The sequence below is a fragment of the Lampris incognitus genome, chromosome 6 (assembly GCF_029633865.1).
Source record: "Lampris incognitus isolate fLamInc1 chromosome 6, fLamInc1.hap2, whole genome shotgun sequence".
In the NCBI taxonomy this organism is placed as follows: Eukaryota; Metazoa; Chordata; class Actinopteri; order Lampriformes; family Lampridae; genus Lampris; species Lampris incognitus.
In genome coordinates, this window is record NC_079216.1 from 68,775,667 (window position 1) to 68,788,829 (window position 13,163).

At 48.4% G+C, this 13,163-nt stretch overlaps 1 protein-coding gene across 1 annotated transcript in view; it reads left to right on the forward strand.

The window, feature by feature from the left end:
• Positions 1 to 13,163, forward strand: part of itpr2 (inositol 1,4,5-trisphosphate receptor, type 2) — a 159,517-nt gene that overhangs the window by 93,639 nt on the left and 52,715 nt on the right. The window contains exons 38-48 of the mRNA XM_056281998.1: positions 1 to 9; positions 297 to 484; positions 656 to 836; positions 3,005 to 3,258; positions 4,135 to 4,335; positions 4,810 to 4,920; positions 5,280 to 5,375; positions 5,522 to 5,641; positions 9,235 to 9,369; positions 10,222 to 10,414; positions 11,409 to 11,534. The exon at positions 1 to 9 is cut by the window's left edge and continues 112 nt beyond it. Coding sequence (XP_056137973.1) covers positions 1 to 9; positions 297 to 484; positions 656 to 836; positions 3,005 to 3,258; positions 4,135 to 4,335; positions 4,810 to 4,920; positions 5,280 to 5,375; positions 5,522 to 5,641; positions 9,235 to 9,369; positions 10,222 to 10,414; positions 11,409 to 11,534 — 1,614 coding nt within the window. The remainder of the gene's footprint in view (positions 10 to 296; positions 485 to 655; positions 837 to 3,004; positions 3,259 to 4,134; positions 4,336 to 4,809; positions 4,921 to 5,279; positions 5,376 to 5,521; positions 5,642 to 9,234; positions 9,370 to 10,221; positions 10,415 to 11,408; positions 11,535 to 13,163) is intronic.

The window sequence follows — 13,163 nt, forward strand, 5'->3', positions numbered from 1 at the left end:
CATCTGGAGGTACTGCAAGACCCAAATAAACCCAAAGTAAACAGCCAGAGTAACAACTTGCTGGGCTCTGACAACTTCTTGAGGATGTGGTCTTTGACAGTCTGTGTCAGACGGTTAATGTGCCTGAAGTGGTTCTTAATCACCGTATGAATGTCTGTTTATAGCCACATGCAAATGAATCCCGCAACAGCTGCCATCAGTCATGAGTCATGGAAGACTGCTCACACCTTAAAATCTTAAGGAGTTACTCTTGAGTCCAACCGGCAATATTTATGAAGCATATTAAACATCCACAGGAGGTTCCCCGATGGTGGACTCTGACAAACCAGGGAGCAGTATGGTAGAGATCCAGTGTCTGCTGGACAACGTGGGCGCGTCAGAGATGGTGATTGACCTTATTGTGAACACCAAGAATGACCGGGTGTTTGAGGAGAGCATTCTTCTGGGCATCTCCCTTCTCCAGGGAGGAAACACGCAGATACAGGTGGAGTAGACACACACACACACACACACACACACACACACACACACACACACATTGATACAGGAAATGTCAACATTGATACAGGAAATGTCGAGGATACTTGTGCAAAAATGTCCCACAGACCAAGAGTCAGAGTATTTATGATGTCTTTCTGCTTTCTGTCCAAACCAGAACTCCTTCTACAACCAACTGTACAAGCAGAAGAAGTCAGAGAGGTTTTGTAAGGTGTTTTATGACCGCATGCGTGTGGCCCAGCAGGAGATTCGCTCCACCGTGTCCGTCAACATGTTTGAGCTCAGCAGCAGGAAGCGGGATGAAGACGCGGACGTTACTGGTGTCAGGTTTAAGAAAGGTACGGGGAGACGTGACTTTCTCTCATTCTTCCAAATTATATTAAATTATAGGTTCACTTTCTTTTCATCCTTCTTCTTCTTCTTCTTCCTCTTCCTCCTCCTCCAGCTTGTTCCCTGTTTCTCAGGCGTCGCCACATTTAGGTCGCCATTTAGGATAGTACAGAAAAAAAAAGAATCACCCATCGCTGCAGTATTTTTTTTTCCCCTCCCAATTGTACCCGGCCAATTACCCCACCCTTCCAAGCCGTCCCGGTCTCTGCTCCACCCCATCTGCTGATCCGGGGAGGGCTGCAGACTACCACATGCCTCCTCCCATACATGTGGAGTCACCAGCCACTTCTTTTCACCTGACAGTGAGGAGTTTCACCAGGGCAACGGAGCACGTCGGAGGATCACGCTATTCCCCCAGTTCCCCCTCCCCCCCGAACAGGTGCCCCAACCAGAGGAGGTGCTAGTGCAGCGACCAGGACACATACCCACATCCGGCTTCCCACCCGCAGATATGGCCAACTGTGTCTGTAGGGATGCTCAGCCAAGCCCGAGGTAACACGGGGATTCGAACCGGCGATCCCCATGCTGGTAGGCAATGGAATAGACCACTACGCTACCCGGACACTCATTGCTGCAGTACTGACAAAGTTATCACTGACAAAGTTGTCACTGTGCTGAATCTTCTCACTGGGCTTCAACACAGTTGAATGGGACGAATTTGTGTTGAGGCTTGAAAAGCTATGATGGAAAACGGGAACCTCACTGACATGCATTCATTTTATGTTTATTCAGTTGTATGTTTTGAATAGGAGTTGTGCTTTTTGCAGATAACACAGTACAACCCAACCATCTGTCGTCTTACAGACGCGTTAAAGCAGGAAGTCCCAGAGTTCTAGTTGTAGCCACGTAATTCCACAGTAAAGTTGCATGGATCTAGTAAGTAAAACTGGAAGTGCAAAGTCAAGCCATTTTACCTTCCTAGAAAGTATGGTTTGTAGCATTTAAAAAAAACAGAACACATCAGGACACGTCTGACTGTACAGCAAGCTTCCCGTCTCTGAAAAGGAGATAGTATAGCATGGGTTTTGAAGGCTTAACCAAGTGCCCCAGGGGCTGTGTTGAAGCCCAGTGAGATGATTCAGTAAAGCGGTGAAGATCAGTGAAGTTATCATCTGCGCTTCTCTAAATGGTGCCCGACCACATATTAATGAGGTCTGGTCTGGGTTTCTTAAATAGTGAACCTTTCCTTAAATAATTCAGCGGGCCCAGGCTTCTCGGCTACAGTGAGAGTCTAGCCACAAAGCATCTGTCCTCTCCACTTACTTGCTACACCTAATGCAGCAAACGCTTCACAGAGGGACAGACACATAGGGAGGAAAGTGATGCGATACAAGGGAGAGGAACACGGAGCTGAGATTTTTCAACCGACATACTCAGTCACTGCTCTGAGCAAAGCCCGGTAGTTTTCCCATAGAAATATGAGCCCGTTTTAACGCATCAGAATCAAACTAGGTGAAAATGTGAGCTTGTTTTGTCAATATGAACATGGTGTTGCCCTTTCACCGAGACTGGACCCCTTAATCAATCTGCCTTACTGTATGTGTGGTCTGCTAAAATGTCTGAAGTTTAGCCTGGCAGAGATTTGCAACATTACTGGTGAGCTCTTGTAATTCTTTGTAATGACAGTTGGACACAAAGGCCATAATCCACCAGATCTTATTATCACACTGCACGATGTGCCGTTTGACTCCCATGTACTGCATCTGAGGTCATAGTTGCTCTGCTGAGCAGTGTGCAGACTGTTTTTCAAGTGTCTAGGTCACATGTCGGAGGCCATGTGACGGCCTACATCACAAGCCTATCAAAAGGCCATTGTATCGTGAACCGCTATTTTTGTACTTCAAAACCCCAGTCAGCAGTTCCCCACTTGTTAGGTCGTCTGTGAATTACCAACTTATTTGCATTAGTCCAGCGGGATCAAACAATGAGCTGCCATTGAGCTTTGCATATGAAGTGTTTTAAGAATCCCTTTAGATGTTTCGTGAGTTCTGTCCACCAACAGAGCTCATTCTACAGACCTTTGGTCAGTTGTGCATCTCCTCTTGTAAAAAAAGCAAAAAGGTGATGATGATCATAAACCAGCTTGTTTTCTTTTCCTCTGTGTGCACTGTTGTAGGGAAAGACACAAGGCTCCATATGAGGGAGGAGATGCGAGGCCAGCTGAAAGAGGCGTCCTCAGCCACCTCCAAAGCCTTTTGTGCCTTCAGAAAGGAGCTGGACCCTGATCTCGAGAGCCTGGGCCACAACAGCGAGATGCCCGGGGCTGAGGAGGCAATAGAGGAAACTCAGATGAGCCCGGCCATCACCATCATGAAGCCCATTCTGCGCTTCCTACAGTTGCTCTGTGAGAATCACAACTCAGATCTACAGGTAATGGACCCTTCTGTAGCTCAAAGCAAAACCGCTGCCAGCGTTCAGACTCCAGTAGGTTCTTTTGACAAGACCGTTGTTGTTCTGGGTGTGGTGTTGGTGGTGTTGTTTTGCCCCAGAGGGTTTCTTCTTTTTTTCTCCACTTTTTTCTCCCCGATTATATCCGGCCAATTACCCCACTCTTCTGACCCGTCCTGGTCTCTGCTCCACCCTTCTGCTGATCCGGGGAGGGCTGCAGACTACCACATGCCTCCTCCCATACATGTGGAGTCACCAGCCGCTTCTTTTCACCTGACAGTGAGGAGTTTCACCAGGGGGGCGTAGCGTGTGGGAGGATCACACTATTGCCCCCAGTCCCCCCCCCCCCAACAGGTGCCCCGACCGACCAGAGGAGGCGCTAGTTCAGCGACCAAGACACATACCCACATCCAGCTTCCCACCCGCAGACACGGCCAATTGTGTCTGTAGGGACGCCCGACCAAGCCGGAGGTAACACGGGGATTCGATCTGGTGATCCCCGTGTTACCCCAGGGGGTTAACTTAGTGACACCTGTTTTGATGCATGGCAATTGCAGTGGTTTTTGAGCACTTAAAATGCCAGCGATCCCTTCTATAGTGAAGATGTAAAACGCAATGTGCCGGAACATTTTTTCGAGGAAAGTCCAGACAGACCGTGACCATTAAAGTGAAAAACTACTGAAGCACTAACCGTTTAAGCACTAACCCTTTTAGTTATTCATCGATTGGCTGTTGTCTTAATTATACCAGTGATGTGAAGTACTGTATCAAAAAAAAAAACCCCACTTTTTTTTTGCTTTTTAACTTAAATGCTGAGATAATTGACTTGACTCTGTCATATTACAATTGTGATTCAAGAACTTCCTGCGCAACCAGAACAACAAGACAAACTACAATCTAGTCTGTGAGACCCTGCAGTTCTTGGACTGCATCTGTGGAAGCACCACTGGAGGACTGGGGCTGCTCGGCCTCTACATTAATGAGAGTAATGTGGACCTGGTTCGCCAGACCCTGGAGACCATCACTGAGTACTGCCAAGGACCCTGTCATGAAAACCAGGTAGGGAGCGTCACCTAGCCCCCACAAGGCCCTCAGACTCACCACATTACACCGTGTCAACAGTGACCATGTGATCACACCAGCTGTACAAACTCTGTGTTCCTATGTACAGCTCTGGCCAAGATTACTGGCAGCCATTAATTTTGTGTATATAATGTATAGTATTGTCTGAAATGATGGGACAGTGAACAAGAAAACATTTCATTTTATTTATGTATGCCTGTTTATCACTTGCCAAACACAAACACACTGAAATACTCAGTCTTATCAACGCTGCTCTATCTGAAACGCTTTGACCGCAACGATAATAATAATGATAATAATAATAAACTTTATTTGTATAGCACCTTTCATACATAAAAATCAGCTCAAAGTGCTTTACATTAAAAACAAGGGAAACAATAAAACTCAACAGTACAGATAAAATAAGTTAAAAGTAATAAAACACAGACGATAACCCTCTTGTTATTTCAGTCCTGTATAGCCAAGCACGAGTCAAATGGAACCGACATCATCATAGCACTGATCGTAAACTCCATCAACCCCCTGGGAAAGCATCGGCTCGACCTGGTGCTCGAGCTCAAGGTGAGAGGCACACGTCTCTTTCTGAATCTCAAAACGCTGCTCGCCATGATGCGAAGGCACTGAAAACCAGGACTGGGGATGCAGTGCAGCGATGAAAAGCATGCATTTCATTGCCTTTGTTGTGGACCATACATTTGTCCCAACATCCGAAGAGGTGGTTATAGTAGATGAGCATGCTAGTCTTGTATCACACTGTATTGTTTGTGTAAGGGATGCAGTCAAAAGTGCAGTTTAAAGTTCAACCCAACAACTCATTAAAGTAACAACTCTTGAAGTAGCAGTCAGAATGACTCACTATTAGTTGTGTAGCACAGAGTTGTTCATGATGTGAAGGTCATTGCCTGGGCCCTTATTTGCAGAATAATGCCTCCAAGCTCCTTTTGGCCATCATGGAGAGTAGGCATGACAGCGAGAATGCAGAGAAAATCCTCTACAAGATGAGACCCAATGAACTGGTAAGCACATGCAATAACACACAAACACACATGTACAAACCATATTCGCGCACACACTCACAACACACACAGTTCCCGTTTGAACTGAAACCTGTCTTCAGTTGAAAGCGCTGTGGGCAGAATTGAACTCTCTCTTTGTATTGCAGGTGGACGTGATGAAGGAAGCCTATGCTCAGGGACTGGAGAGTGAGTCAGACGAGGATTGTGCTGGAGACCAGATCAAGCCCAGAGATGTTGGACATAACATCTACATCTTGGCTCACCAGGTAACAACTTGCATGTCTCACAGTTGCCGTTTCTGGCTGAGATGGAGGCGCTACAGCACTTTGTCTCTCATTACGCCAGCCACTGACCTCAGCACCTTCCACTACACCGGGGCTGCCCAGCTCCAGGCCTGGAGGGCCGCAGTGTCTGTGGGTATTTGTTCCAACCATGCACTACATCACCTGATTTAGCTAATTAGCTCACCTCTTGGAGGGAAAGGAATTAGTTAAATCAGGTGGTGTAGTGCATGTTTGCAGCAAACACCTGCAGACACTGCGGCCCTCCAGGCCTGGAGCTGGGCAGCTCTGCACTACACCATCAGGAAAGTTGGAAGGTGTCTTGTGTGGTGGTGTGTGCGTTTTTTTCTTCTTCTCTGTGTATCTGTGTGTGTGCACGTTGTTTGTGTGTGTGCATGGTTGTGAGTGTTGAGATGTAGGGTAGGGGTTAAGGGACGTGTCCGTTGGTTTGTTGGAGTCCTGTCTAGACACGGAGAGAACGATGTAGCTCTGGAGTACAACTGATAAAACTAAAGATGCCCCATCACTTTTCTTTCTTTCTTTTTTTTGGGGGGGATTTCCCCCCCCCCCCCTTTTTTTCTCCCCAATTGTATCTGGCCGATTACCCCACTCTTCCGAGCCGTCCCGGTCTCTGCTCCACCCTTCTGCTGATCTGGGGAGGGCTGCAGACGACCACATGCCTCCTCCCATACATGTGGAGTCACCAGCTGCTTCTTTTCACCTGACAGTGAGGAGTTTCCCCAGGGGGACGTAGCGCGTGGGAGGATCACACTATTGCCCCCAGCCCCCCCCCCCCCCCAACAGGCGCCCCGACCGACCAGAGGAGGCGCTAGTTCAGCGATCAGGACACATACCCACATCCGGCTTCCCACCTGCAGACACGGCCAATTGTGTCTGTAGGGACGCCCGACCAAGCCAGAGGCAACATGGGGATTGGAACCGGCGATCCCCGTGTTGGTAGGCAGTAGAATAGACCGCCACCCCACCCAGAAGCCCCTCCATCAGTTTTCTTCAATTAAGTCCTGGGTATCATTTATTCTGCCAGCAGTCAAGGGGTCTTATAGTACCAGGTCCTCTTACTTCATTATCACTCGAGCAGCCACACACACTTCAACACACCGCTCAGTGTCACGTCACATGATTTATGTGTGTGTGTGTGAGTGTGTGTGTGTGTGTGTGTGTGTGTGAGTGTGTGAGTGTGTGTGTGTGTGTGTGTGTGTGTGAGTGTGTGTGTGTGTGTGTGTGTGTGTACATGCTGCATGCATATATATATGACAGATCGAGAGAAAACCAGCATGTGTCTGACCCTGCCTCATACTCACTCACACACTCTCTTGCTCTTTGTGAAGCATGTTTTCACTTTTGTATATTCAGAGCAGAACATCAGAAAGTGTGTTGTTGTCCTGACAACACGCTAGTGTCATCACACCAAGTACGGCCTTGCTACCTGTTGTTTCATTTCCCTCAGATAGTGAAACAGGCAGACCTTCACTCATGACACTCACACACGTCAGTCACTGTTCTGTCACGTTTCCGTGGCGTCTGTCTGACATCGGTCACTGTTCTGTCACGTTTCCGTGACGTCTGTCTGACGTCGGTCACTGTTCTGTCACGTTTCCGTGACGTCTGTCTGACATCGGTCACTGTTCTGCCACGTTTCCGTGACGTCTGTCTGACATCGGTCACTGTTCTGTCACGTTTCCGTGACGTCTGTTCTGACGTCGGTCACTGTTCTGTCACGTTTCCGTGACGTCTGTCTGACGTCGGTCACTGTTCTGCCACGTTTCCGTGACGTCTGTCTGACGTCGGTCACTGTTCTGTCACGTTTCCGTGACGTCTGTCTGACATCGGTCACTGTTCTGTCACGTTTCCGTGACGTCTGTCTGACATCGGTCACTGTTGTGTCACGTTTCCGTGACGTCTGTCTGACATCGGTCACTGTTGTGTCACGTTTCCGTGACGTCTGTCTGACATCGGTCACTGTTCTGTCACGTTTCCGTGACGTCTGTCTGACATCGGTCACTGTTCTGTCACGTTTCCGTGACGTCTGTCTGACATCGGTCACTGTTCCGTCACGTTTCCGTGACGTCTGTCTGACATCAGTCACTGTTCTGTCACGTTTCCGTGACGTCTGTCTGACATCGGTCACTGTTCTGTCACGTTTCCGTGACGTCTGTCTGACATCGGTCACTGTTCCGTCACGTTTCCGTGACGTCTGTCTGACATCGGTCACTGTTGTGTCACGTTTCCGTGACGTCTGTCTGACATCGGTCACTGTTCTGTCACGTTTCCGTGACGTCTGTCTGACATCGGTCACTGTTCTGTCACGTTTCCGTGACGTCTGTCTGACATCGGTCACTGTTCTGTCACGTTTCCAGGCTCAGTTGTGCTGAAACAGCCGAGTTCTCAACATAATGAAGTGAGTCAATGTAGTGAGTCGTATAGATTTTTTATTTATTATGAAAGTGAAGAATGCAGACTGCTATTATGTGTATTTATTTTTAACATTTTCTGTCTTTTCATTTTTGTCTGGCTCATCATGATGTTGTTTAGTTTATATCTAAGGTACAACTAAATTGTAAGAGAATAGAAATATCTCAAAATGCAAGATTTCACAAATGGGTAGTGTTACAGAGACCCCCTCTTTCCTCCTGCATGGTTAGATGGAGCACTAGCTTGTTTGCCTGCAAAGACCAATTTCTGTCTTTAATAATAACAGCAGGGGCGCTGGAATGGGGGGGGGGGGGCACAAGGCCATTGGCCCCCTCCACTTTGACCCTCTTTCCATATTTTTTTAAAGTCAGGAATCCCTGTAGCCCCGCTAATGCCCCTATATTGCAACACTTATGGTAAAAAGACATTTCAATCATTCCCGTCATATCCCGCTACCCTGTGGGCAGGTAGCAGAAAGAGCGGGATTTCAAAACTGGATACAATGTATCACTTAAGAACTCAAGCTCAACACAGAACGCCACGTTGAGACGGCCTAACTGCAACAAAGTCAAAAGATGGGGCGGACATGTGTCTTCAATACCGTGCTTTACTGTATTAAAACTGCAAATACAGGCGTACGGAGCTGCGCTCTGGTGCGCTCTTATAGCACTACACAGTGCACCCCTGCACATGCATATATATCACTGTTGCCCCCCCCCCCCCCCCCACACACACACACACACACACTTCTGAAATGATTGCGGCGTGCCTGACTAACAGTGAAGTTCATGCAGCTTGCAGCAGCAGGCCGGTGCTGGGTGAGGTCAGACTGTTAACAGAGGACACACGTACAGACGTTTTGTGTCAGCATGCGTCCTTGACACTGAAATCCCACCGGTCCAGGGTTGCTTTGTTATTTCATCTCACCCTTGTTTTGACCTTGCTCTAGATGGGGTTTGGAAGGATACTTCCTGGCTGGGATCAGTAAAGCATCACATTATCATTATCCATCAAAACTGTCTGTCACTTCAGGGCAGGACTGGAACAAAAGCCTCTTGTCCCTTTGGTTCTGCAGCAGCATCTGAGCTGACAGTGAGATGAGTAAACGGCGTCCTGTAATAACATGTACTCTGTCCGGTTCCTAGCTGGCCAGACACAACAAGATCCTGCAGCAGAGTCTGAGGCCAGGGTCGGGATTGGGACTCGGGGCAGGACTCGACCCTGACCACGAGGGAGACGATGCACTTCATTACTATGCCAAGCACACCGCTCAGATAGAGGTAGGCCTCGGCTTCACTCCCTCTGTGTACTTCTACCAGCGTTCTGGTCATCAGCAGCTGTACACACTCCTGTTTTTCATGCACACCGGATACCAAGACTTGACAGTTAACGGTTGTCTGTTTGAGACTTGCTCCAACACTGACTACTTTTAAATCCATATTAAAAACATTTATAGGCATCCGGGTACCGTAGCAGTTTATTCCGTTGCCTACCAACATGGGGATCGCCAGTTCGAATCCCCATGTTACCTCCGGCTTGGTCGTGCGTCCCTACAGACACAGTTGGCGGTGTCTGCAGGTGGGAAGCCGGATGTGGGTATGTGTCCTGGTTGCTGCACTAGCGCCTCCTCTGGTCGGTCGGGGTGCCTGTTTGGGGGGGGGACTGGGGGGAATAGCGTGATCCTCCCATGTGCTACGTCCCCCTGGTGAAACTCCTCACTGTCAGGTGAAAAGAAGTGGCTGGTGACTCCACATGTATGGGAGGAGGCATGTGGTAGTCTGCAGCCCTCCCCGGATCAGCAGAGGGGGTGGAGCAGAGACCGGGACGGCTCAGAAAATGTGGTGATTGGCTGGGTACAATTGGGGAGAAAAAGGGGGGGGATCCAAAAAGCTTTTTTTTTTTTTTTTTTTAAATCTAAAAACGTTTGTTTACCATTGCTTTCTACTAAACTGCAAACCTTGCACTTTGGCTTTTGCAGAGTTGTAAGCCTTACATGACATTTTGATTTTCTTCTTTTCTTCTTTAATTTAAATGCCTTTTTATGAATACTGCTTAAATCCTTTTTTATTGTGCTTTGAGTCTGCCTTGTGTGTAGAATGTGCTGTAGAAATAGAGTTGCCTTGCCTTGCCAGATCGTACGCCATGACCGCACCATGGAGCAGATCGTGTTCCCGGTCCCCAACATCTGCGAGTACCTGACTGAGGAGTCCAAGATGCGCGTGTTCACCAGCACCGAGAGAGACGACCAGGGCAGCAAGGTCAACGACTTCTTTCAGCAGTTCGACAACCTCTACAACGAGATGAGGTGGCAGAAGAAGATTCGCAGTAAGTGTTGACAGGTGGTCCTGCTGATCTGGATTCTGACCGTGGCAGAAACCTTCATGAAGTGATTATCGTTATGATCTGCACCGTCTTAGCCCTATTGTGATTATTATTATCATCATTATGATTATTATATCATTATGATGATTATTATTATGATTATAGTTATTGTGATTGTTATGATGCTGATTATTGTTGTTGTTATCATCATGATGATAATGATTATTAAAATTATTATGATTATTATTATGGTTATTATGATTATCATCATTATGACTACTATGATTATGATGATGATGATGATGATTATTATTATTAATATGATTATTTTGGTTATTATTATCATCATTATAATAATTATTACCATCATTATGATTATTGTTATTACAAAGATGAATTGTTGGCCCTAATGTGCGTGTGTTTGTGTGCGCACGTGTGTGTGTGTGTGTGTGTGTGTGTGTGTGTGTGTGTGTGTGTGTGTGTGTGTGCGTATCAGTGTGTGTGCGTGTGTGTGTGTGTCTGTCTGTGTGTGTGTCAGTGTGTGTGTGTGTTTGTGTCTGTGTGTGTGTATGTGTGTGTCTGTGTGTGTGTCAGTGTGTGTGTGTGTGTTTGTGTCAGTGTGTGTGTGTGTGCGTATCAGTGTGTGTGTGTGTATCAGTGTGTGTGTGTATCAGTGTGTGTGTTTGTGTGTGTCAGTGTGTGTGTGTGTGTGCGTGCGTGTGTGTGTGTATCAGTGTGTGTATCAGTATGTGTCAGTGTGTGTCAGTGTGTGTGTCCTCGTGTGTGTGTGTCAGTGTGTGTGTGCGTGTGTGTGTATCAGTGTGTATGTGTGTTTGTGTGTGTGTGTGTGTATCAGCGTGTGTGTGTGTTTGTGTCAGTGTGTATCAGTGTGTATCAGTGTGTGTGTGTGTGTGTGTCAGTGTGTGTGAGTATCGGTGTATGTGTGTGTGTTTGCTCAGGTTGTTACAGGATCTGTGTTGTTCTTGTGTTCCCTCAGGAAACAAGGCTCTGTTCTGGTTCTCGCGACACATTTCCCTCTGGGGCAGCATCTCCTTCTACCTGGCCTGCCTGCTCAACATCGCCGTGGCTGTTTTTTACCCCTTTGGTGACGATGAAGACGAGGGTAAGAAGTTGTTACCTTCTTTTAGGTCATGGTATGTTGTGCTGGTCAGAGACTGGTGGTGGTTTATGGAACGACACACACATGAAGTGAAGCCTGGCCCTCTGCTGTGTTGTGAGGACATGAAGACACACACGGTGAGGTGAAGCCTGGTCCTCTGCTGTGTTGTGAGGACATGAAGACACACACGGTGAGGTGAAGCCTGGTCCTCTGCTGTGTTGTGAGGACATGAAGACACACACGGTGAGGTGAAGCCTGGCCCTCTGCTGTGTTGTGAGGACATGAAGACACACACGGTGAGGTGAAGCCTGGTCCTCTGCTGTGTTGTGAGGACATGAAGACACACACGGTGAGGTGAAGCCTGGTCCACTGCTGTGTTGTGAGGACATGAAGACACACACGGTGAGGTGAAGCCTGGTCCTCTGCTGTGTTGTGAGGACATGAAGACACACACGGTGGGGTGAAGCCTGGCCCTCTGCTGTGTTGGGAGGACATGAAGACACACACAGTGAGGTGAAGCCTGGTCCTCTGCTGTGTTGGGAGGACATGAAGACACACACACGGTGAGGTGAAGCCTGGTCCTCTGCTGTGTTGTGAGGACATGAAGACACACACGGTGAGGTGAAGCCTGGCCCTCTGCTGTGTTGTGAGGACATGAAGACACACACAGTGAGGTGAAGCCTGGCCCTCTGCTGTGTTGTGAGGACATGAAGACACACACGGTGAGGTGAAGCCTGGTCCTCTGCTGTGTTGTGAGGACATGAAGACACACACGGTGAGGTGAAGCCTGGCCCTCTGCTGTGTTGTGAGGACATGAAGACACACACATGAAGTGAAGCCTGGCCCTCTGCTGTGTTGGGAGGACATGAAGACACACACGGTGAGGTGAAGCCTGGTCCTCTGCTGTGTTGTGAGGACATGAAGACACACACATGAAGTGAAGCCTGGTCCTCTGCTGTGTTGTGAGGACATGAAGACACACACAGTGAGGTGAAGCCTGGTCCTCTGCTGTGTTGGGAGGACATGAAGACACACACAGTGAGGTGAAGCCTGGCCCTCTGCTGTGTTGTGAGGACATGAAGACACACACGGTGAGGTGAAGCCTGGTCCTCTGCTGTGTTGTGAGGACATGAAGACACACACGGTGAGGTGAAGCCTGGCCCTCTGCTGTGTTGTGAGGACATGAAGACACACACGGTGAGGTGAAGCCTGGCCCTCTGCTGTGTTGTGAGGACATGAAGACACACACGGTGAGGTGAAGCCTGGCCCTCTGCTGTGTTGGGAGGACATGAAGACACACACGGTGAGGTGAAGCCTGGTCCTCTGCTGTGTTGTGAGGACATGAAGACACACACGGTGAGGTGAAGCCTGGCCCTCTGCTGTGTTGGGAGGACATGAAGACACACACATGAAGTGAAGACTGGTCCTCTGCTGTGTTGTGAGGACATGAAGACACACACGGTGAGGTGAAGCCTGGCCCTCTGCTGTGTTGTGAGGACATGAAGACACACACGGTGAGGTGAAGCCTGGCCCTCTGCTGTGTTGTGAGGACATGAAGACACACACGGTGAGGTGAAGCCTGGCCCTCTGCTGTGTTGTGAGGACATGAAGACACACACGGTGAGGTGAAGC